Here is a 22,669-nt window from a genome sequence, read left to right on the forward strand (position 1 = left end):
CAGTGTACCTCCTCAGTGACCATGCTTGTTTCTTTGTCATGTTTAAAAAGTTGCGTGGATCATTTCTTCACAGAGCTAGGCTCTGACTGGAAGTGATCCAGTAGGTAGTGTTTGCCTCTGCAGTTGAGGGGTAGGTTACGGGTAGGTGTAGCAGAGTAAGATGGAGGGGACACATATCAACAGGGAAACAGATTTCGACTTACCCGTTGTCTTTGGCAAACAGTAGGACTGAAGAGTTGCCTGTTTCCATTTTAAACCATACTTGCCAACTTTCTCTATTTTCCCGGAAGACTCCCGTTTTTCATTGCCTTCCCCTGGTTTCCTCTCAAGGTCACAGTTCTACTTTATTCTCCTATTTCACACCTTTTTTTCCCCTCTTTGTTGTGAGAAACTTTTGGCACAATAATATGGGTACACCAAATCTTGTTTTGTGACTTGGAAGAGCCCGTGCCTCATCCTCTTCAGTGAGTGAGAGACGGAGAGTGAAATGAAAAGAAAATTTCAGACGTCTGGGAAGAAGAATTCATGTTTCTTACAGAAAGGTTCAAAGGACAGGTGCATTTTATCTAATAGCAGCCAAACACACCCTTAGAAAAACATTTGTCAGATATTCTTTTTTTTGTGCCGTTCTTTGTCATCCTTAAATTTTTTAAATGTCGGTTAATATATGTGACCTGCAGGCATCCCTTTTGGTTTTGATTCTTTAAAAGTCACCATCCCTTCTTTGTTTATCTAATAGCAGCTAATGTTATCTAATAGCAGCCAAACACACCCTTAGAAAAACATTTGTCAGATATTCTTTTTTTTGTGCCGTTCTTTGTCATCCTTTAATTTTTCTAAATGTCGGTTAATATATGTGACCTGCAGGCATCCCTTTTGGTTTTGATTCTTTAAAAGTCACCATCCCTTCTTTGTTTCAGAAGTCCTCCCTATTTTTCAGTGTGCTTTAAATTACAGTAGCAGATGACATGAAGCTGCTGGAAGGACTTCAAAGTAGCAGTAAAAGTACAAAAACAAGTATTAAGTGAAAGCAATGAAAGGAGACAGCTGAATCAGTTAAAGTGGCATTAATTTAAATGACCTGGATGAACATTTAAAGCAGTTACATGTGTGATTTCACATGCAGAAGTCGAATCACATAAATCAAAAGGCCAAAGAACTACGGAATAAAAGGTTTAGAAGGCGAAAGGACCTCTTGTCCCAGTCTAAACTCCGGTATCCAGAAAAATATTTGCAAAGCGGGTACAGAGTTCATCCACCCGAATGTTCTGCTATAGAATAACCTCCCAGATAAGCTGCTGCGTGTGCACTGGAGCAGGCTTTACAAACCCAAAGTTATTTGATGCATGCTTTTATCTAAAGTCCTTTACAATGCTGTGAGTGTATGCCGTTCTATCATGGGTGTACCCGACCTCTCCTAACTTGTCGTCGGCCTGTTAAATGGTGGCAGTGGGCTGGGCCTGCATGTGTTGTGGTTCAGCTGGGTGGACTGCACTGAGAAACTAACATTCAGGCACGTTTCCTCCACAGCTCGACACCATGGCTGCCGCTCTCTCCGTGTTCCTCTTCTGCCTTCACATCTTCACTGCTTCAGCGCTGGAATCAGCCTCTGAGCAAGGTACTGTTAATTATGAATACTGATGTTGATTACACTGTCTTGTTTGCTTACAGAGCATAGGCTGAGTGGAAATTTAAAACATTTGTGGGCATATGAAGACTTGCAACAGGGTTGAAATTATGTTTATCATGTGATATACATTAACATATTGTGTTATGTGATTTGCAGTATTTATACTTGGCACTGATGATGCTTTCTTTGCAATCTGTTCTCTCATGATGCTCAGAATTTCAGCTGTTTGAAATCAAAAATTGCAAAACACCAGCTGGGACTAATTTATGAGCAAAGTCTACTTTTAATGACCACATGATAATATAAATCATAACTTCACGTGCTGCTTTGGTACACAAATGAGCATTGCACAATAGCAAAGCGCTCCACATGGAACAGCCAGCAGATTTCTAGTGAAGTGGCTTCCCAGGAATTCTGGAGAGCAGAGAGTACTCTGCCGCTGAACAATGGGAAGCTGTTTAGCGCGCAGAGGCCCCCCTCTCTACGAAACAGCCCCTCAGCAGCGATGGAAAGGCTGTGTATTTGCATACATGGGTCGTGTTTTCACCCACAGATATAAACTAGGTCTCCACTGGCCATTAAAGTCACGCATGGACATCCTGTGCTATGTCTTGTTACATAACACCCAACTTGGAGGAGATGTGGACGGAGAACGTTTTCCCCTCTACTACTGTTCTCCTGCTTCTTTTATTAAATTCTGTTTTTGTTTTTCTTGATTTGAGATTGCACAATGCTGCTGCGTTCTGACAGGCATGTTCTCCCCCTGTAGCTCAACATGGGAGTGACTTGCTGCCAATTTTTTTTATTTTTTTTTTATGCACACTTGGTAGCAAGTTTGACGACTTTTAATAACCTGCAGATTTCTAAATCCCTTCCTTCATCATAAATCATGTTGTGTCATGTGATTGAAATCAGCCAGGTGTGGTTGTGGGTGGATGGCTGTGTGCCCTGAGGGAGCAGCAAGTACGTACATTCGGTACCGAAGGCGAAATACAAATTAAACTTGTTTATGATGTCAGTATTGTCTAAGAGAGGTACCATGTATTGGTTTTACTCACATTGTCAGGACCCATCTTACATTGATCCAGTAGGAATAATCAGAAAAATGATTCCCGACTCGGAAAATTCCAATGTCCTTAAGCCGCAACAACAACTTGGAAAGCCGCCAAAAATATTGGCACTTGACTTAGGCTACCGAGCTGTTGTCCGCTGATGTCAAATATGCAGAAACATGGCACATGAAAGTAAATTTTTTTATTGATTATTTTATTTAAAGATACAGTAAAGCGATAATAAATGTTTGGTTTTGCGTTTGTCACGTCACAGAAACATGTATTCAACCACACAGACAAATTTGAATGACTAAAAAAAAATCAGCCATTCAAATTTGAATCGAATCGACTTTGAATCGACTTTGAAACCTGATCGAAATCAGGTTTCAAAGCCATGAAAAAATGAGCAGTTTGTTCTGCTCTGAAACACAGGGGGGCGTATCCGTGCTGCTATCTCAGTATCAGTCAACACTACAACCTGAAAACAACCTGAAGTCTCAGTCTAGCAGTCATGTTTCAGATCCGCCCCAAAAGAATCAAAAGTTCTCAGTCTTTTCACATCTTTTCACCAACTGTTTTCTAAAATATATAATGTGTTCACAAGAAAAAAAAAACTTTACACAGACTTTAATATATTGCATGACAATATTCTGCTCACATGTACTTTATAATATGATATTAGGTTGTAAGTGTTAGTTACTGCCCAAATTGAGTGACCTAGATTAGTTAGAAAAGTCAAATACTAACATTAACCCTGATAACAAGTCATAGTGCAACACTTTAATGGTTTAGGGAGTATTCTGGTGCAGCAACAGGTCTGGGACAAAATCAGTTTGTAATGTAAAGCTTCAAACTGTTTGAACATACTTAGATTAGAGATGTGCACAATGAGTCAACTGTAAGATTAAACATCAGCACCCTCGCTAGTCGGCTTCAGAAATACTAGTCAGTTAACCTATTTATTAATATTTTATTTATGCATAATGCCAGTTAAGTGTAGCCTCTAAGGTGTTATGCAGTCACTTGCCATTAGTTGGGGCTGTGGCCCCATCATACAGCAGCCCCTTGCTTAGCATGTTTGCCCTGATGGCCCACCCAACCCTCGTTGTTGTTATCAGCAAAGTCAGTCAGATGACAGCTCATAAAACCAGCGCCAACCATCACAAATACTGACGTTAACCTGCAAGCAGAGCAGGCTGCTGCTGCTAGCACTGCTAACATTAGCCACGCCATGTGGCAGCCTGGCAGCTAACGTCAGCTCTGGGTAAAAGATGTTGTCTACCTGCACACACTGTGATCCTGTCAGGTCTGAAAAGGTGAAGCATTTAGTGAGTTGTTGTTTTGTAGGTTAATGCGCAGTGTTCGTATTGCATGGTGCAAAGTGACACACATTTCATCAGCATTTACAATACGATTAACAGTGACTCAGCTTAATTGAAATGGTTCTTAATACGTATTACACATACATATACATATTACAGTATTTTTTTTTGCGGACGAGGTTTAACATGATCAATTAATAAATTGTGCTCAGACCAAATGATTGATCTCTTAGTATTTTCTTACTGTTAGACTAGTCGACTAGTCTAAATTAAAATTTGCATTTAATGAACAGGGGAATTAGTTGCCAGGAACATCCATAACTTGGACAGCAACACCCTACCCGACCCCACCCTTTGTAGCATCCACATTCTTTCCACATAAGACCGTAATACTCACAAACACAGTTAACTTAAATGGGGATTAAAAAAATGTAATTGTACCAGGCTTTCAAAATGTTATTGAAACGAGTCATTTTGCAGGGGTTTTGCACTCTTTCACAATGCATGCATATGGGAAAAGTCTTTTTCACCCTACTCAGATACCAGTAACAGAAGCTCCCGTGCCATTTTTCTTGGTGTGATTTCTTTTCAGTTCACTCTCAGATTCACAGCCAGCTTGGATTAATGAAAACTGCTGAATCTTTAATCAGGTTTGTACAAAGTGTAATTTATAGCTTTAGCTTGCTAGTGATGCAGGTAAGAGGATTTTAAGCTTGGTGATTCGATGTTTCTGACTGAAGTGCAAGGCTCTCTTTACATTTTTATGTACACTGGTTTTGACTTATTATCAAAGAACCAGATATTTTATTACCAAGTTCCACTTTTTTTCTTTTGCACAGTCCGTTCAAGGCAGGATGCTGCGCTATTACTCCAATTTCTGTTTTAAGACCCCCTCCAGGGAAAATCAGGTTTTTAACTTTATATCAGGAGTGAAATAAGCAGAAAACACCATGTTTGAGCATTTCATGCTATGAAACTGAGTAAAGCACTGAGCAAGTGCATCTAAATGAAACAAATTCAGTCAGGCTGGGTATATGACATCACAAACCTAAGAAACCAATCCCATTAATCGAGGGGGGTGTCGTTTTACATATCATTAGAGGTGATGCCCAGCCCACAGGAGAAGCTGGATGTAGCTAGTTAGTGTGATAAAATACTTGCAGAGTATTTTATATTGTTTAAAACATCACTGGAGGTGGAGTTTAAAACACACAAATGCAGAATGAGGAGGCTTTGTTTTCCAGCTTTTTTTTCTTTTAGAAACACCGGTTGCCCAAAATAACTCACTTTGCAGCTGCATTGGAGCACCATCCGCCGGAGGGGCCACTTGTAGAAACTGAATAGCCCTTGCAGAGGTGGACAAGTGTTTTGTTCTCCTCACAACCTGAGCCGCACTGTTTATATCACTCGGGAAGCAGGACATTGGTTCTTAATGTAATTATGTCTGTTGACTTCAGAGGTCGTACAATCACGATTTACTTTCGGGCACATCCACAAGCTTTTTTTTTTTTTCCCCTCTCCACGTTTAAGGCTTGTTAGGTTAGTGAAAAAAAAGAGCATTGTGGCCTTTAGCCAAGGAAGGAAATGGCTTTTCTAAATGCAGTGGATGAGGTATTTCCCCCCTGAGAGAGCTCTGATTGATGTCTGAACATGTGACTCTCTAAATAAGCGTTTGCCCTGTGTGCTCGCAGGAAAGACATTAATGAAGGCTTCCCACCGGCGCACTGTGCCGATCTTAATAGACGCTGTAATTGGAAAAACACACACTAATTATCATCAAGAGCTTGTGTAAACAAAGACGAACAATAAGCAGTGTTCTACCTATAATTTATGAGACCTGCTGAAGGTTTGAGTGAGTCCTGTAAAGGAAATTAACGCAAGCTGCTGTTTCCTGCTCTCTTTGAAATCATGTCTGAAAGGAAACGCATCAGCGCTTATCATAACATATTGAGCGAGGATGTTTTTGTTTCAGCCTGAAATAGACTGTGCCGGCAGCACTCTGAGAGAAAATCACGCTGTAAACATGTTTACCACGCAGGGACGTGGCAGTTTGCCTCCGAAAGAGGAGAATATGTTGTAAATTGATATTACCATCTTGTAAATTGTCTGTGTGTTTTTGCGGCCGCGCTCGCTGTGTTCAGAAAGTGCTCCGCGTGTGCTGCTCACATGTTTGCTTACACCAGCAGTGAACTCTGCCTGGCAGCTGTTGAGCAAACACAGCAGCACTTTCTTTGAAGAGCACACACGTACAAAAATGAAGCCTATCAGTCTACAAGCTGGTTATTCTAACCACACTGTGCCAACAAGGACCTGAAGCACACAGTATTAGTTATAGCCAGTATGTACCTTTCTCCCTCATGCTCAGTGGTGGAAGAAGTATTATTCAGATCCAATAGTTAAAGGAGAAATCTGTAATATATTTACTGTAATAAATCATAAAATGTGACCACAATGTGTAATCGGAGATCAAGGAAGTATGTTCAGTTGAAATACTTGCTTCACTTGAGCTGAGGTGTCACCCTTTGAAAATTTTCTTTCCGGACTGGAAAAACTGTTTTGCAGGTCTGTTTCACTTAAATCAGAGTTCAGATTAAAGCAGAATTTTCACCGAATGAGTAAGTGTCTGCTTATGAGTTGTGAGGAATCATGAATGAACTCGTAGATGTTTACAGCTGTTAAATTAAGCAAAATGTTAATGGGGTTTGGCAGGCAGTGAGACAGACTGCCACTTAACTCATCCTCCGGTGAGTATTATCAGGACAACAAGCTTAACTTTATATCAATAGAAAATTGACAGTTATAAACAGCTCATCAGCTTACCGTGGAGGACTTGTCATCACTTGTTATTGTTGATTTACGAGGTTACATGCATCCTTCGCTCCTGCAGCCTGACTGTCTCTGCCCTGTCAGGAGATCATATATTAAACAGGAGTACAGCCTTTTTAATATACAGTCTATGAGTCTGACTTGCTGTTTGAACAGCAGTACCCATATGCAATGGCTACATCAATCACTCAATCAGTCAATTATATTTTCCTTATATAGCCCAAAATCACAAATCACAATTAACAATTTACAATCTGTAAAAGTGTGTGACACTGCATACCCTCTACAGAGTATTGCTCCTTTAAGTAAAAACAAGAAAACCACAATGTGAAAATATTCTTAAGTAAAAGTCCTGCATTCACAATCTCACTTGGAAGTATTGAAGTATTGTTGGCAAAATATATATACCAAAATGATGAATTTTAAGGGATATAAAAAGTCAGAATAGTGAAAAATGATAATCACCGTTTGCAAAGCCCAACATGCCATCTTCAAATTGTAGCTATTTTATATACAATTCAAAGATATAAGATTTATTATTGTATAAGATAAAGTAAAGAGATGGTCACATTAATATTTAACCCATTTGACCTACCATAGAACAAGTCCACCAGAGCATATCTTTACATTTTTACATGCTGTAGTGCCATTTTTTGGAGCATTTTAGCATTTTGCTCCACATCAATTCAACCCTTACATCCCAAATTTTAATAATATGTATGGACTTATGTCCATACTAACAAAATATAACCACAATTTACTGTGTTGAAACACGCAAGAAAACCACGTGATAGTTCATGCTCACTATGTGATGACGTATATTCCAACATAGGAAGTGCTGTGAACACCCATGGTCTGGATTATAATGTTTTTGTTGTGTGCACTTTTTACTGGATGTTTGCAAACCCATTATTGGAAGGAAACAGTGCTCTGGGACACGTTGAATGCGTGATATGTAAGTGTAACTCCTACGGTTTTATATGCAAAAAGAATTATTGCTGTATCTTATTTCATTGCAATTCTACCAGCATTTAAAAATAGATGTGCACATGGGAACATTGACGCTCCCGTAGATAAGAATGGGTTAATAGGCAAGTAAATAATAAAACACACATTCTTGGGAATTGGGCCAATGATGTCCTTCCAAAAGAAAAACTTTATATATATGAAATATATGTAATTTATGAAATGTAAATGTAAATGTAATGTCAGTAATGTAAAATAATAACAATAAAAACAAAAGCAGAAAGTACGCTCACACACACCCCAACAACATAATAAATCAAAATGGCAAAACTACGTGAAGCTGTGACCCTGTCTAACACACGCGCGCACACACACACACAGACCTTCCACCCCTTCCACACGTCCTCATTTATCACGATGAAGTGAGCCACTAAAATGCTCCACATAGCTGAGTGTCAAATTGATTTTTCTCTTAATCCTGAGCTAAGCACAGTTCCGAGGAGGAGTGGAGGATCTGGTAAACAGGTTATTTTTAACCTGTAGCTTCCCTCCCCTGAAGCGCCCTAAGCAGGCCAGAGGTATTCATCATCTGCTCCGAGCGCCTGCCTCTCAGCTGTGAAGGAGCCATCTTGTCCTCACGCTTCTCGGTACTCACTCGGCCAGCCAGCGGCCTGCGTGCCGTTCCTCTCTGAAGTGCTGATGTGGTCAGCTGACTGCTGCTGCGGTCCCCGGAATCATTGATCACTAAGCGCTGTGGTAATACAATCAGCACTGTTTACTTAACGGATTTGTAAGAGGGGAAAAAAAACAAAAGCTCCCACAGTGCTTTGTTTAAAGGGCCAGTTCGCACACATTAAACAAACACCTCACAGTAACCAGTCATGCAGATAGTTTTCTAAGTAAACTCCATCCACTTATGAAGAAAAAGGTGGTAAATGCACCTCGAGTTAAATGCACAACATGATGACGTTGTGAGGTGGCATGGGATCATGGGAGTTCTTAGCTTCACATTTAAACAACCATGAAACAGCCAGGGAAGGGACTCTGACTGGACACTGATTGGTGTTTGCAGTCGCCAACAGACCGCCGGATTGGTCCGTGGATGTAGCGCTAGGGTGGAGAGCGGCGGTCCTACTAGCTGACTCTTCCCACACTGAGAGCTCCAAAGGACCGGTACCAAAACAGCCTCCGAGACCAGCAGGGGGCAGTTTGATGACAGGGAATAGGCTGAAGCACTGACATGGTGTCGCGGGGTTGGCTCCAAGCAGCGCAGGGCCACTAAAATAAGTTAGCTGGGCGTGGTTGGTTCGGTTAGCCCTGTGGTGCGGGGAGCTAAAGCCAGCAAGAACGCCACCTTGGTACGACCTCGGTGCTGCGTTCTAGGGACGTGCAAAGACACTCTGGAAATGGGGGCTTACGCAAAAAAGTGCCCCTTTCTCAATATATATAGTAGCACATCATTTTCTTACTTATATAATTGATTAACTTTATTTTAAGTGGTGGAATGTAACTAAATACATTTACTCAAGTGTTGTACTTAAACACAATTTTGAGGTACTGCTGCTTTACTTTATCATTTTATGCTACTTTATACTTTACTCCACCATAGTTTACAGGGACATATTGAATTTACTGAATTTATCTGACAGCTTTACTAGTCAGTTAACAAATTAACGATTTTACACACAAAACATTACACGTTTTTAATACATTCAGCTAGCCAAAAGTTTAACGAGTACAGCTGAAATGATTGGAGAGTTTTGGAGAAATCGGCTGTAGAGATGTCTGCTTTCTCTCCGGTATAATGGGACTAGATGGACTAGATTTGGAAATTTTCAAATGTATTTTTTGGCGCTGTGAGCACCACAAGCTGAGTGCCCATGAGTCCCGTTACAGTGGAGAGGAGGCAGACATCTTTATGGCCGATATCTCCAAAACTCGGCAGCTCACACCAAATCTACCCAGATGGATAAACAGCACTTCAAGCCAGGAGAAAAATGTGTATTTTGGACCTGCCACTGGGTTGGATTCTCTGTGAAATCAGATGAAATGAGCCTGTGTTTCCTTTTTCCCACGCAAAGCAACAGCGACTTGTATGTTAGCCACTTAAAATGAGGCAGGAGGAGATTTTTTATTTAGATAATTATATTTTAGACATTGTATTATGTGGTTATGGCGGTGGAAACACTACTGTTTTAGTTCACAGGGACCTCCAAAAACAACACAATAAAAAAAATTAAATTCCTCTTTAACAAGTGAAGCGAAATTTTATACGACTTTTTTCATCTTTCTGTGGAACTATAGCGTCCATTCACAACACTTACATGGAATTAGGACAAACAGCTAAGGCTTGCTGCAAGACAGTTGTAGAAACATGCTCTGCGCACACATGGTTTGTGTTTCTCCAGCCAGTAAAACTGGATCCAGGTCGTATTTACTGTGCAAGTACGTTTCTGAGTACAGAGAGCAAATAGATTCCACGACAGCCCTGGCAGTGAACCCTCCAGCTGCAGCTTTTACTTGAAGAGCAGTAAAACTGACTTCCAGGAAAAAGCTGATCTTCACCCTGTGGCTGCCTGCTGGAGTTGGGTTACAGTCATTATCCTGTCTTTGACAAGCAGCGCAGCCGCAACCATGAGTCATTGCTGTTACAACAAAGCAAACAAAGCAAAAGAGAAGTTTATAGTGTTAAACATAATTAGATATGTAATTATTTCCCACCCCATTCTCTCTCTCGCTGTCTCCCTACAGACCCCTCAAAGAAACTCCCTCAACTCACTGGCTGTGTCTCCGTCAACATGGAAACTTTCCGCTGCAGATGGAATGTGGGCAGTTTCCAGGGTCTCTCCAAGCCGGGAGATCTCCGCTTATTCTACATTAACAAAAAGTAAGAGGAAAAATGTTGTCACTACTGACAGAAACGTGGTTTTACTGTTGCTTTCAAGGAAATCAGGGGAACAGATTGCGGGGAAAAAAGGGAAAGAGAAGAAGCCTGCAGTCTCTTTTAATTTATTCACTTTTTGGAATGAGGCAGAGAACAAATAATGTGGTCATTACAAGAAAAGAGTGACTGTCCAGGCAGATGGATAAACATGTGCATGAAGGTAAATGATAATAATTACAATAATAGAAGCCTCAAATAATTAAAATTAAATAAAATATCTACATATAAACATACAATTTGAAATGAAAAATACAAGTATGAAAAATTGGTCATGTGTAATGTATTTAAGTATAAATTTTCAAGTGCATAATAAAAGATAGAGGCTCAATAGGTAGAACTTTAAAGGGACATTTCACCTCAAAATCAAAAATACCTCAAATCTGGCCAGTAGAGCTATTTATCCATCTAGATTTTTTTTGGGTGTGAGTTGCAGAGCTTTAGCTGTAGCAATGTCTGCCTTTTCTCCAACATAACAAAACTAAATGTCACTCAGCTTGTGGCGCTCAAAGCACCAAAATTCAAAACTAGTGTCCACAAATCATGACCTGGTTTCTAGCAGAAAAGAAAGTCGTTTCAGTTGATTCTCCGCTCTATATCTCCAAAACTCAGCTAAACTCTTGATGGATAAAAAGCACTACATGCCAGTGAAAACATGTTTTTTTTATATTGGATGGAATGGAATGTATACATAAATATATATATATATATATATATATATACATATATATATATATATATATATATATATATATATATATATATATATATATATATATATATATATATATATATATATATATGTATAGCATCCTATACAGTGGAGTACAATTCCACATTTTGAAATTTCATCTTTTTCCTGTATGTAACACATACAGATGGAAAATCTAAATTGAAAACAATTGTGTGACGCAGATAATAGACAAAAAAGAAGAAAAACGAATATTAGGAAGGGACAAAAAGAGATATGCATGTAGATATAAGGCAAAGAAGATAGATAGATAGATAGATAGATAGATAGATAGATAGATAGATAGATAGATAGATAGATAGATAGATAGATAGATAGATAGGGTTGTTACTTTTTAAATCACTTCACAAACTCCTCTTCACACACACTTTCATTCTTTCTCACTAACCTGCTTATCTGACTGTTTTTATGGCTCAGATGTGTACATTGTTGTGTCTAAGTCTTATCTGGCACCTGCTCACTCTGTGCTGATGAGGCAAAAGTCCAGTTCAGGTTTACACAGTGGCTTTATATGTTCAATCCAAAAGGCTGTGAGATTTCTTCAAGTTACTGTTTTAAAAGATAAGCCTGGAATTATTCTTTCAAAACCAACAATGTGTTAGTCTGTCTTTCAGCGGCTGCCTCACCCTGCCTGGTATTCAGCCCCAAGCTGAAGACGTACAGTACATTGTAAAAAACAACTTCTATTTTTAAAAAGTCGCCAGGAATTTTGTAAAACAGATGGGCACTATAGTCTTTAACAAACTTTATTCCTAATACTCTTCTGTACTAAATGTCCCTCCTGTTTCACTAAAGTTGAAATGTCCAATTTAAAGTTGAACTGCCGGTATTAGTACCAGGCATAACACAAAATTAGTCAGAGGAGGAAGATTTTTTTGCCGTTTTGCATTTTAAGAATTTTGAAACATTGAGAATAAAGTTGAAATGTTGATATTAAAGTCTAAACATTGAGATCAAAGTTGAAACATGGAGAATAAAGTTGAAATATTGAGAATAAAGTTGAAATGTTGAGATTAAATTTGAAATGTCGAGAATAAAGGTGAAATGTTGATAATAAAGTTTTAACATCAAGCAAAAGGTTTAAATGTTGAGAATAAAGTTGAAACGTCAAGATTAAAGATGAAACATCGAGAACAAAGTTTGAAATATTGAGAATAAAGTTGAAACATTGATTAAAGTTGAAACTTCGAGGTTAAAGTTGAAACATTGAGAATAAAGTCAAATGTGAAAAATAAAGTAGAACTACCGTTGAGAATAATGTGCTATTTTGACTTTATTCAAAAGTGCAAAAAAAAAAAAAAATCACAAAAAAATCTTCATCTTGAATCTAGATATGTTTTCATGCCTGGCATTAATACAAAAAGTTCAACTTACTTGAATTACAAAACTTTCTCTCATTTTTTTCCTCTTACTTCTGGCCCTAACATTCCTCTGTGGATTTGGTGCTCCGATGATTAATAGCTATGATGATTAATGAAGTCAAGTTCAAACAAAGTAATTGGAAGACTCCAAGAATAAACAGCCATTTGAGTTCCCCAGACAAATTCTGAGAAGTACTTTCGCATTAATGCAATATTCAAGGTCATCTGATCTTCAAGAATTAAACTGAATTGGATCAAATCAGGACTTCTGAATCACTATTTAATCCAGTGGGGAGTGCAGCTGTGCTCCATAAAATTTTCTCCACCACTGCTGTCAGGCCTAATTGTCAGTTTCTTTCAAAAGATTATTTTATTATGTAACTAGCAGATTGGTATGAAATTTACCAGTATTAGTATATTCATTTTTCCCAGCAGATGGTTACATTTAATTGTAACTCCACGACCTTTACTCTAACCTCACTTTAGGCAAACGATACATTTAAAGCTTCACTCCTTGTAAAAGTCTGAGAATAGCTAAAACATTATGTATATTCTGTGTACCCTGTTAGGATCTAGTAGGTGTTGTGAATGAATCAAGATGTGTTTCTGTCACCTTTTCCTCTCCTTCATGCTGTTTTTTTAGACCAGATCTTGTCTTTTCCACCCACTCACAGATCCCCACAAAACCCTCCTGAGGGATGGAGTGAGTGTCCTCACTACAGCACCGACACACCCAACGAGTGCTTCTTCAACGAGAACCACACAAGCATCTGGACATATTACAGAGTGCAGCTCCGCTCCAAGGACAACACCACCCTTTATGATGAGAACGGCTTCTACGTTCAAGACATCGGTGAGTTTCCTGCCTCACTGCCCACCCACCTGTCATAATCCAGATTAGAGAAAGTTGATAACAAGCTGATTAAAAACCAAGGTACTGTCCTGTGAGGCTTCCCCAAAATCCCCTTCTACTTTACGCTCAGAGGTTTAATGACCATCACATGGCACTTTGGGGAATATTTACTCTGAACTGCACCTGTCAGGTTGCAAACAAATCCTGCCTCTTTCACTGGACGTGGACTTGTGGTGAAAGCCCACAATACTCTTCCTCAGCTTCAAGATTAACTTCTGGATGCTAATAAGACGGACAGTAAAGCCCAGCCCGTGTAATATTGGAATTATACAACAGATTACCAACACATTGAAAAGATATGATCAAAATGTACTCATATTGTGGGATACTTCTCTTTCAAAACAAAAGCCTTTTTGGTAATGTTATGTCCGTTTCCTTTGGAAACACATGAAATCTGACTAATAACAGGAAAACAGTCATGTCACTAGAACTTCTATTCAAGGAAGCCAAGTTTATAACTTCAGAAAGTAGGTCAGCTCTACTCCTACTACTAGCAACAGAGACAATTCCCAGTCCCTTTTGCTTTCTCGAGGTGGTGGGATGATATCTGCTGAAAACAAATCGTTTTTACATGGTCAGATTCTTCTAATACGTCTGCAAACTTCACACGTATTTTTAAGCTAGTAGCACTGCATGGCACAGACTCACCAGTGCAGCGGATGAAGGATGCTGAACGGAGTTTCTGTGGGATCCAGACATTTCCAGTAACTCCAGAGCTTTGTAAAAGTCAAAATGTGTGGAAAAAAAATGTTCAAAATTCGCGTTTTTTATCCAGTAAATGTTCTGCTTCAGTCCATATTTGTTGGCTTGTATTAGACTTTCAAAAACAACATGCAGCCACAAAACTGTTGGCTAATTTATTACAGAAACAAAATTAAGACTGAAAATAAGGTAAAGAATAAGATAAAATAGCAAATATAAATACATGATATGGCCACCCTGTGCACACACTATTGTGACCTTTTAGTCTGGTGCTGATTTTCATGTTTTGGACGCCATTTTTTCAGTTACAGTAAAAGCTCAATGCTATAGCTCACAATTATATTTTTTACAGCTCACATTATAATGTGAAGTATTTGTTAAAACAAGATGTTTTTCATTTTATAACAAGATATTTTCATGTTATTAGAACATACAAACTTATCTCATGTTATAACAAGAAAGAATATTATATTTATCTTGTTACATGAAAACTTTAATATTTATATGTATATATATATATATATATATATAAAAAAATATGAAAGTTTTATATATACATGTATATATATATATATATATATATATATATATATATATATATATATATATATATATATGTATATTATATATTTGTTAACTTAACACTTAAGTCAAACTCTGACTCTGCAGGCTGTTTTCCTCTCACTCGTCACTCAGCTCAGCTCACTCATGGTCAACTGAGTGGGTGTGTACTGCACCGCTGGATGAGAGCGTGGTGCAGAGCAGAGACTGTCACTCTGCAGACTGTTACATTAGCAAAATAAAATGACAAATATCGCCCTAAAAATCAGGCAAAAAAAGCTATTTCAGTTCAGCAATTATGTATTATTATGTATAGGTAGTGTTCAGGTGTCCACTCATTTTGGCTATTTAGTTTAAAAGCAGTGGCAGTGATCTTAATACAAAGATTAGTGTGGTCTTTATTTTCCTTCACAGTCCAATGGAGGACACCCATATATTAAAGAATAAATCCATGAATATATAAAGTGTCAGTTAAAACACTGTCAGATTCTTCTTCAATTGACAATAATAAAATTATTCTATAATATGTTCTGCAGTGAAACCGGATCCTCCAATCAATCTGAACTGGACGTTGCTGAATGTGAGTTTGACTGGGATTAATTTTGACATCACACTGAGCTGGAAGCCACCTCCGTCTGCAGATGTGGAGTTAGGATGGATGACGCTGCAGTACGAGATCCAGTACCGTGACACGAGCTCTGACCTGTGGAAATCAGTAGGTGTCCTATGAAGTTTTATTTTAGCATATGCAAAATTGCAGCTTCAATTAATCTGTATGTTATATTAAAACATACCTACATGGTTATGAGTTAACTCTTGTTAACACTCACAACTTCTGGTATTTAACTCTGTTTTCTGTTTTCTTCTCCACAGGTTGGCCCCGTGACAAGCACCTATTGCTCCCTTTACGCACTCCAAACTAATGTTAACCACGAGATTCGGGTTCGGTGCAAAACACTCAGTGGGAATGAGTTTGGAGAATTTAGTGACTCTCTATTCATCCACGTCCCATCTAAAGGTAAAACTCACTGCAGTGTTTACAAGGCTGGATGGACAAAACATTACATTTAACCTCTAGAGGCTGCAGCTGAATGTCTGTGTGAAGGAACCTGTCAATGTTTCCGCTTCCTGCTTCATCAGATGTAAAATCTGATGGAGTTGACATTTTATGGACATCTACATTCAGTAACAGATTTAATCACCTGAAGGTTGGCATGTTACAAGATTTAATAGCCAAGAGTTTGATCTTTTAAAATATATTTTCCCAACATAATTGAAGATTGAAAATCAAAACGCCCTCAAAATACGGTTTTGTCCTAATTCTTAAGAATGAGCGATAATCTGAATATTTAAGAACTGTGCATTGATGTGCCACAGAAGACCATTGTACTTGTCAAAAAACAAGCAGACACAAATATTTTAATATTTATGTGTGTTTGAAGACATGCCAATGATGCTCCCAGACTCTTCTGCCCTGCTGCTACAAAAATTATTCCCTCCAGCAAGTACATGTTATTCCATTTCTTTACTCAAACAAGGATGGCAGTCATAAATGAAAGTTTCTTACCAGGATTAAAGGACTAACTGTCTCTAAAGTTTTAGTTATTTGAGACAAAAGCAGCACTGTATTTCTGTAGCTTTAATGTAATCACGATTGGAGATATAACAAACTGAGGGTCTACAGCCATGCTTGGAGCTCTGCAAGGCTGCACTTAGGCACAGCTGTGTTTTGAGCTAAATGCTAACATCAGCAAGCTAGCATGCCGATGTTTCTTATAACATTATTTTTGATGTAAAAACAGTGATTGCAAACAAAACAGACATTAAACACTCCAATGAAATTGTAGCTAAATGTTAAAATACAGGATAATAAACATGCTATGGTGTAAATGATGAAATTATAAAAAGAAATTCAATGTGTAAAATGGAAAATAGTGCATATATTTACAAGAGTAATAAACATTAAATTACAGTATAATTAAAAACATTTGCAATCAATTAAAACAAGTTGTGGGTATAATGTTTACTGTGTTCATAACAGTTTAGCATGTTAGGATGCTAACTTTTGTAAAGCTGATTTACTGCTGACCAAAGGTTTGATTTGATTGAGCGGCAACTCAGGGAGCTAGCTTATGATGAGGGCCACATGCTAACACCCACTTGTTGGATTTTTGATTGGTCTCATAGTGGCATTAACCTTAAATTCCTTGAGCTTGAGTTATCATTTACTCTATGAAAAGTCAAAAGAATGAAAAAAAGTGGCCATCACACTTTTCCAGAGCCTAAAGTAATGTCTTGAAATTGCTCATTTTGTCCAACCCAAACTCTTTGCTTACTATGATAAAGATAGAGAAAAGCAGCAAATCCTCACATTTAAGAACCTGGAAGCAGCAAATGTTTGACATTTATGCTTGAAAAATGACTGAAACAATTAATCGATTATCAGAATAGGTGGCAGTTCATTTTCTTTTGTTTGACTGATCGATTAACCAGCTAATCGTTGCTGCTTTAGGAGCTAGACAATTTTTTTGACGTACGTGCCAGGTCAGCAATTCTCATTTAACTTAATGGACGCCATCTTTGGCTCCAGTATCCAGTTAATAATAACAGATCCATGGTATCTGGTCTTAAATCAAAGTATGGAGACCACCAATATGATTACCATTCATCCTGAGGGGAACATGGATCTGTTTACTGAATTATAAGGTAATGCAGTGGTCTCACATTGGAATAAGCGCCATGGTCATTTTTACGCAACAGCAATCTTACTGCAGTAGGTCGGCCCAAGTAACATTTCTTTAACACTTCTAACTTGGCTTAAATCTGAGCTGAAACCTCTCAGGTTGACATAAAGGTGGCAGCAGCACAACACACAGAGAGACAAAGTGCATATTTTGTCAGCATTGTGACTTTTTCCAAAATGGATCACGTCTGACAAAATGTATTTTATGTCTTCTGTGATTTCTCCATTTGTTAACATAAAACTCAAACAATGTATTTATGTGTTTTGATTGATTGTGACTTTGTGTGCATTTCTTTTCCCAGTGTCGAAATTCCCGGTGGTGGCCTTGCTCATCTTTGGTGCCTTGGGTGTAGTGGCCATCCTGATGTTAGTCATCATATCGCAGCAGGAAAAGTAAGTATTTTACAACCGTCAGGTTTTCTGTGTAGGACTGTGAAGGCTTTGAAAAGCTTAGAAAAAATTCAGTATGCTGAGCAGTGACCAGCACGCTGTGTGGGCTGATTGACCTTGAAAAACTGCTAAGAGTGTTTCTTTTTGTTGGGGTGTAATACAAAGGTTTTGATACTGACAAACAGATGTCCTGTATATCAGCCTCTCAATGTTTGTACTGAGGTCTGAGTACTTCCATGTTTTTTTCTATATTGTCCTTCATGTGTTATGTCAAACTGAACATGTTTCTTTTTTTTTTCTACCTCTCTAAGGTTGATGGTTATTCTTTTGCCACCTGTTCCTGGACCTAAAATAAGAGGAATTGACCCTGAACTGCTCAAGGTATACCACTTTATTTTTAGGTAAAACTGAAAGTGGGGTCACCCAAAATGTCAGTATTAATCTCTCACTGCACAGGCAAACAGTGTGCTGACAACTATGATTTGCACAAAAGGTCAAAGTTGAAGCTTCCAAGTAAGTTTAGCTAACCTGCAGGCATGTTTAAAACATGTCTGATTGGCTGGCTTTTTTTTTTTTAGCAATGTCACTACATTCCAGAGGTGTGGACAAATCTGATGACTTTACATTTGATCTGACAATATTTAAATAGACTTGCAACTTGACTTGGCATCAATGACCCCTTACTTTACTGGACTCCAGCCTTTTGTTCCCGTACAAAAAGTATGTGGTTGTTAGCAAAAAATGAATCGCAGTATGCAAAATGTGCGTTTCGAAAATTCCAGATGGAGACACAACAACTCTGGTCAACATATGAAGTTGTACAAAGATGGACTATTCGTTTCCATCCACTTTTAGCAACGAAATCTGAGAGATTGTCCTCAGTTTCTATTGAGCAAAGCTTTTAGAGACTGACTTGTGAGTTGAGTCTTGAGAAGTTGCCTGTCATGACTTGGGACTTGACTTTGGACTTCAAAGACTGCAAAGACTTGAGAATTCCTTATAACTTGCAAAACAATGACCTGGTCCCACCTCTGCCACATTCCCAGTTCTCAGCAATTAACTTGATGAAACAAAGTTATATTGCTGGTAGAAATCAAAAATAAGGCCTGTGGCAGCAGTTGACCTGCCGAATCTGACCTGTTGAGTGTATCAGCTCTGTTTTCTTTACCTCACAGAAAGGAAAGCTGAGGGAGTTGACATCCATCCTGGGTGGGCCCCCTGATCTGAGGCCAGAGCTACGGAACAATGACCCCTGGGTGGAATTCATCGATCTGGACATTGAGGAGCAGAGCGACCGCCTGACAGACCTGGACACTGACTGTCTCATGCAGCGCTCCCTGTCCTCCAACTGCACTCCCCTCTCCATTGGCTTCAGAGACGATGACTCTGGCCGGGCCAGCTGCTGCGACCCAGATCTCCCTAGTGACCCAGAACCATCGCCTTTCCATCCTCTCATCCCAACGCAAGCCCTCAGTGAGGAAATGTCACCAACATCAAGTGAGCCAAGCTCCCCAGTCGAGAGCCCCACCACTGGGGAGCCTCCTTTTGCAGCACCTGGCAGAGAGGCGTTATACACCCAGGTGAGTGAGGTGAGGTCATCTGGCAAGGTGCTGCTGTCACTCGAGGAAAAGACTGAGGTGGAGAAAACCACGAGCAAAGACACAGAGAAAGACATCATGGCAGAGAAGGAAAAAGAAGAGAGAGAGCTCCAGCTTATGGTGGTGGATCCAGATCATGGAGGCTACACCTCAGAGCTCAACGCAGGAAAAATCAGCCCAAGATTGTCCACAGGAGACACGAGCGAACCATCCGAGACAGGAGCCGAGTTGAGTTCTTTGCCATCCCTGTCGCCTTACCAGGAATCAGAAACCAACCCTGTGTCCCCTCTTCCTCCCGCTCCGGTCTACACCGTGGTAGAGGGTGTTGACAGGCAGAACAGCCTTTTACTGACACCAAACTCAACACCTGCCCCCCAGCTGATAATCCCAAAGACCATGCCCACACCAGATGGCTACCTGACCCCAGACCTTTTGGGAAGCATCACACCGTAGGTCACCGGCGAACTGTGCAAAGTTAAGACTTTTCAATCAAATGTGGAACTTGGGAACAGTCTTTCAGATTGACTACCGAGGGTCCCAAGGTTGAGTGTTGAATGTCAGCTCTCCTAAAATAGTTGGTCGGAGGCATCTGTGCCTGTCCTGCCACCACCTCTACCTCCTCTGGCCTCCCACTACTCCCTCTGACAAGGCTGTAAAGTCAACGTGGTCGAAAGTGTGGTATGAGGGAGGACAAGGGCACGAGAATGTTTTATTACACTTGTGGAAAAGGAACTGTACAAAGGGAAACATCACAATCTGGTGTTGCAAACTGCCTCAAAAACTCAATAATCCCCTATAAAACAGGTCTTTGCTAAAGCTGCATTGATCAATTTTTGGCCACTGGAGGACAGAAGAACTCTACAGCAAACTGATACTGACACAAGCCTAGCACATTAATTAGAAAACCTTTGCTATTTACACATCCAGCTGACAAAGGAAAACTCTAGCATTTGTTAAGATCCATGTTTCTGTCCAGTTAATGAATCTAAGTCCAATATTCACTCTCCTTTAAACTTAAATTTAGTAACCATTAATCTCTGTTTTACAGATGTCTGCATATGAATGCAAAATCTGTGGGCAAGGGGAACGATTTTGGAATCAGAGGTATTCTGACTTCTGTTTGTAGTCCATTTGTAGTCTGAGTAGTATAGACCAGTTGTGTTTGTGCAGGCTTTGGTTGCATGTTGGTAAATAGTCCACACAGATAGCAAAAGTGGCAGAATGCAGTGACAGAAATGCAATCTCGGGACCAAACGACTATCGTCCTGAAGACAGTTTAGTGTTAACTGGCTACTTGTGAAACAACTGACTGTAGACAACTTCAACTCTATTCTCGCATCTAAGTTGCTAATTAGACTTGAGTTACTGGCTGATGGAAGAGGAAGCCTTGGCAAGGATATCCTGATAACGGATATGCTGGTTACACTGGAAAACATTGACCCCAGGAGCTAAAATGTCATCAAATGATAGCTGGATGGGACTTCTATCAGGCTCATGAGCTGCTACATCTCTCATTTTGTCTGTCCACCATTTGGTGCTATGAACTACAAGGCTAAAGGGCGCTGTAAAGCTGCAGAGTTGTTCGTAATTCCCTGTGGTTTTGTCACTTTAAGTAACACCTTTCACATTACAGGTAGTCATTTCATTCAGTGTTCATAAAAAATATTGACTAATGCAGCTTTAAATCAGAGTACATTAAAGTTGTACCATCACATTCTTTATTCTGAACAATTTGTACATAACAGAAGCCTTACTTTTGATAAAAGCAGGTCTTATGTAATTGATGTGCATTCAGTCCTTTTCAGGCTTTAAGACCAATTTTGCTACAATAAAAATGTTACAATAAGTAACCGATAGCTTTTTTTTAACACTCAGCCTTATTGGAGTACATATATCATGTTACTGCCAACACATGAACTGCAGAGAACGCAAAATAAAGCATGAGCTGTATACAAGGATCACTGGTTCATCGAATATTAGATGCTTATCTTGCTTGATGCCATTACATACCATGTTCTTCATTTATGTTTAAACTGTGAAATGTTTTCAGTGTTGACAAACAAAATTTGGTTTGTCAGTCAGTCACTATTTGTGCGCATGTGAAAGTTGTTATTTTTCATTTGGTTTCAGTGCATTGAGTGCAAATTAAAAGTTTGGGGTGGTCATCTATGTTGAATTTGTACAGTTACTGCATTTTAACTGTTCGAAAGTGTTAGTTACAAATAAATAACTCTCATGCTTCTGTCTGGGTTCTTATTCATCTCTGCTAGTTTTAGGTTTCCACAGCATTGAAAAGACAGCACAGGTAACTGCAGTTCATTTCTGCTCAGGGCGCCAAGAAAAATAGACCTCTTTCATGTCAGCCATATTGATATGGAATAGTGGAGCATTACCAGTCATACTAATAAAGTTCCCGTTCCACTTAGTGCAGCAGAGCCTCTCCATTGAGCCAACATGCACAATAGCAGCACCCTGACTTTGATTGCCTTGAATGTGATGGATTGATAATTACTAATATTTAGGCCCCAAATGTTGAGTAAGCATACTAAAGTACCTGAATATGTGCTTGCATAACATACTGAACAGACTTAATGTTACTCATTACTTCAGTAATCAAATACTTCCTCTGGTGAGGGTTGCCTGGTCTGTGGAATAAGACCAGCCAAACATCAACTCAAAACAAGCCAAAAAAACAACTGAACGGCAAAGAAAACCAGCACCAAAAAAAGCCCAATACCAGAACTCAGAATATGCCCATACAAAACTATATTCACTGTTCCAACAACATTGCTCATTGCAAAATGTATCATAAAATATCACCACAGATCTTAAGTGTATCATGAATAAAAATATAGGTCTGAACACAAACTAAACCGTTGCTTTGTTTTTTCATGTACATATGTGCTAATCTGG

General features: G+C 39.1%; 1 protein-coding gene across 1 annotated transcript; it reads left to right on the forward strand.

Annotated features, from left to right (window-relative positions):
• The first annotated feature begins 1,303 nt into the window (after positions 1-1,303).
• Positions 1,304-21,035, forward strand: ghrb (growth hormone receptor b). Its single transcript, XM_084746202.1, has 9 exons — positions 1,304-1,376; positions 1,531-1,618; positions 10,548-10,683; positions 13,524-13,702; positions 15,562-15,740; positions 15,899-16,043; positions 18,071-18,161; positions 18,470-18,539; positions 19,334-21,035. The coding sequence occupies exons 1-9, from the start codon at positions 1,347-1,349 to the stop codon at positions 20,207-20,209; spliced, it is 1,794 nt and encodes a 597-aa protein (XP_084602328.1). The 5' UTR covers positions 1,304-1,346; the 3' UTR covers positions 20,210-21,035.
• Positions 21,036-22,669: the final 1,634 nt, after the last annotated feature.

This window comes from Lutjanus erythropterus, chromosome 20, assembly GCF_056507025.1.
Source record: "Lutjanus erythropterus isolate fLutEry1 chromosome 20, fLutEry1.hap2, whole genome shotgun sequence".
Lineage (NCBI taxonomy): Eukaryota > Metazoa > Chordata > Actinopteri > Lutjaniformes > Lutjanidae > Lutjanus > Lutjanus erythropterus.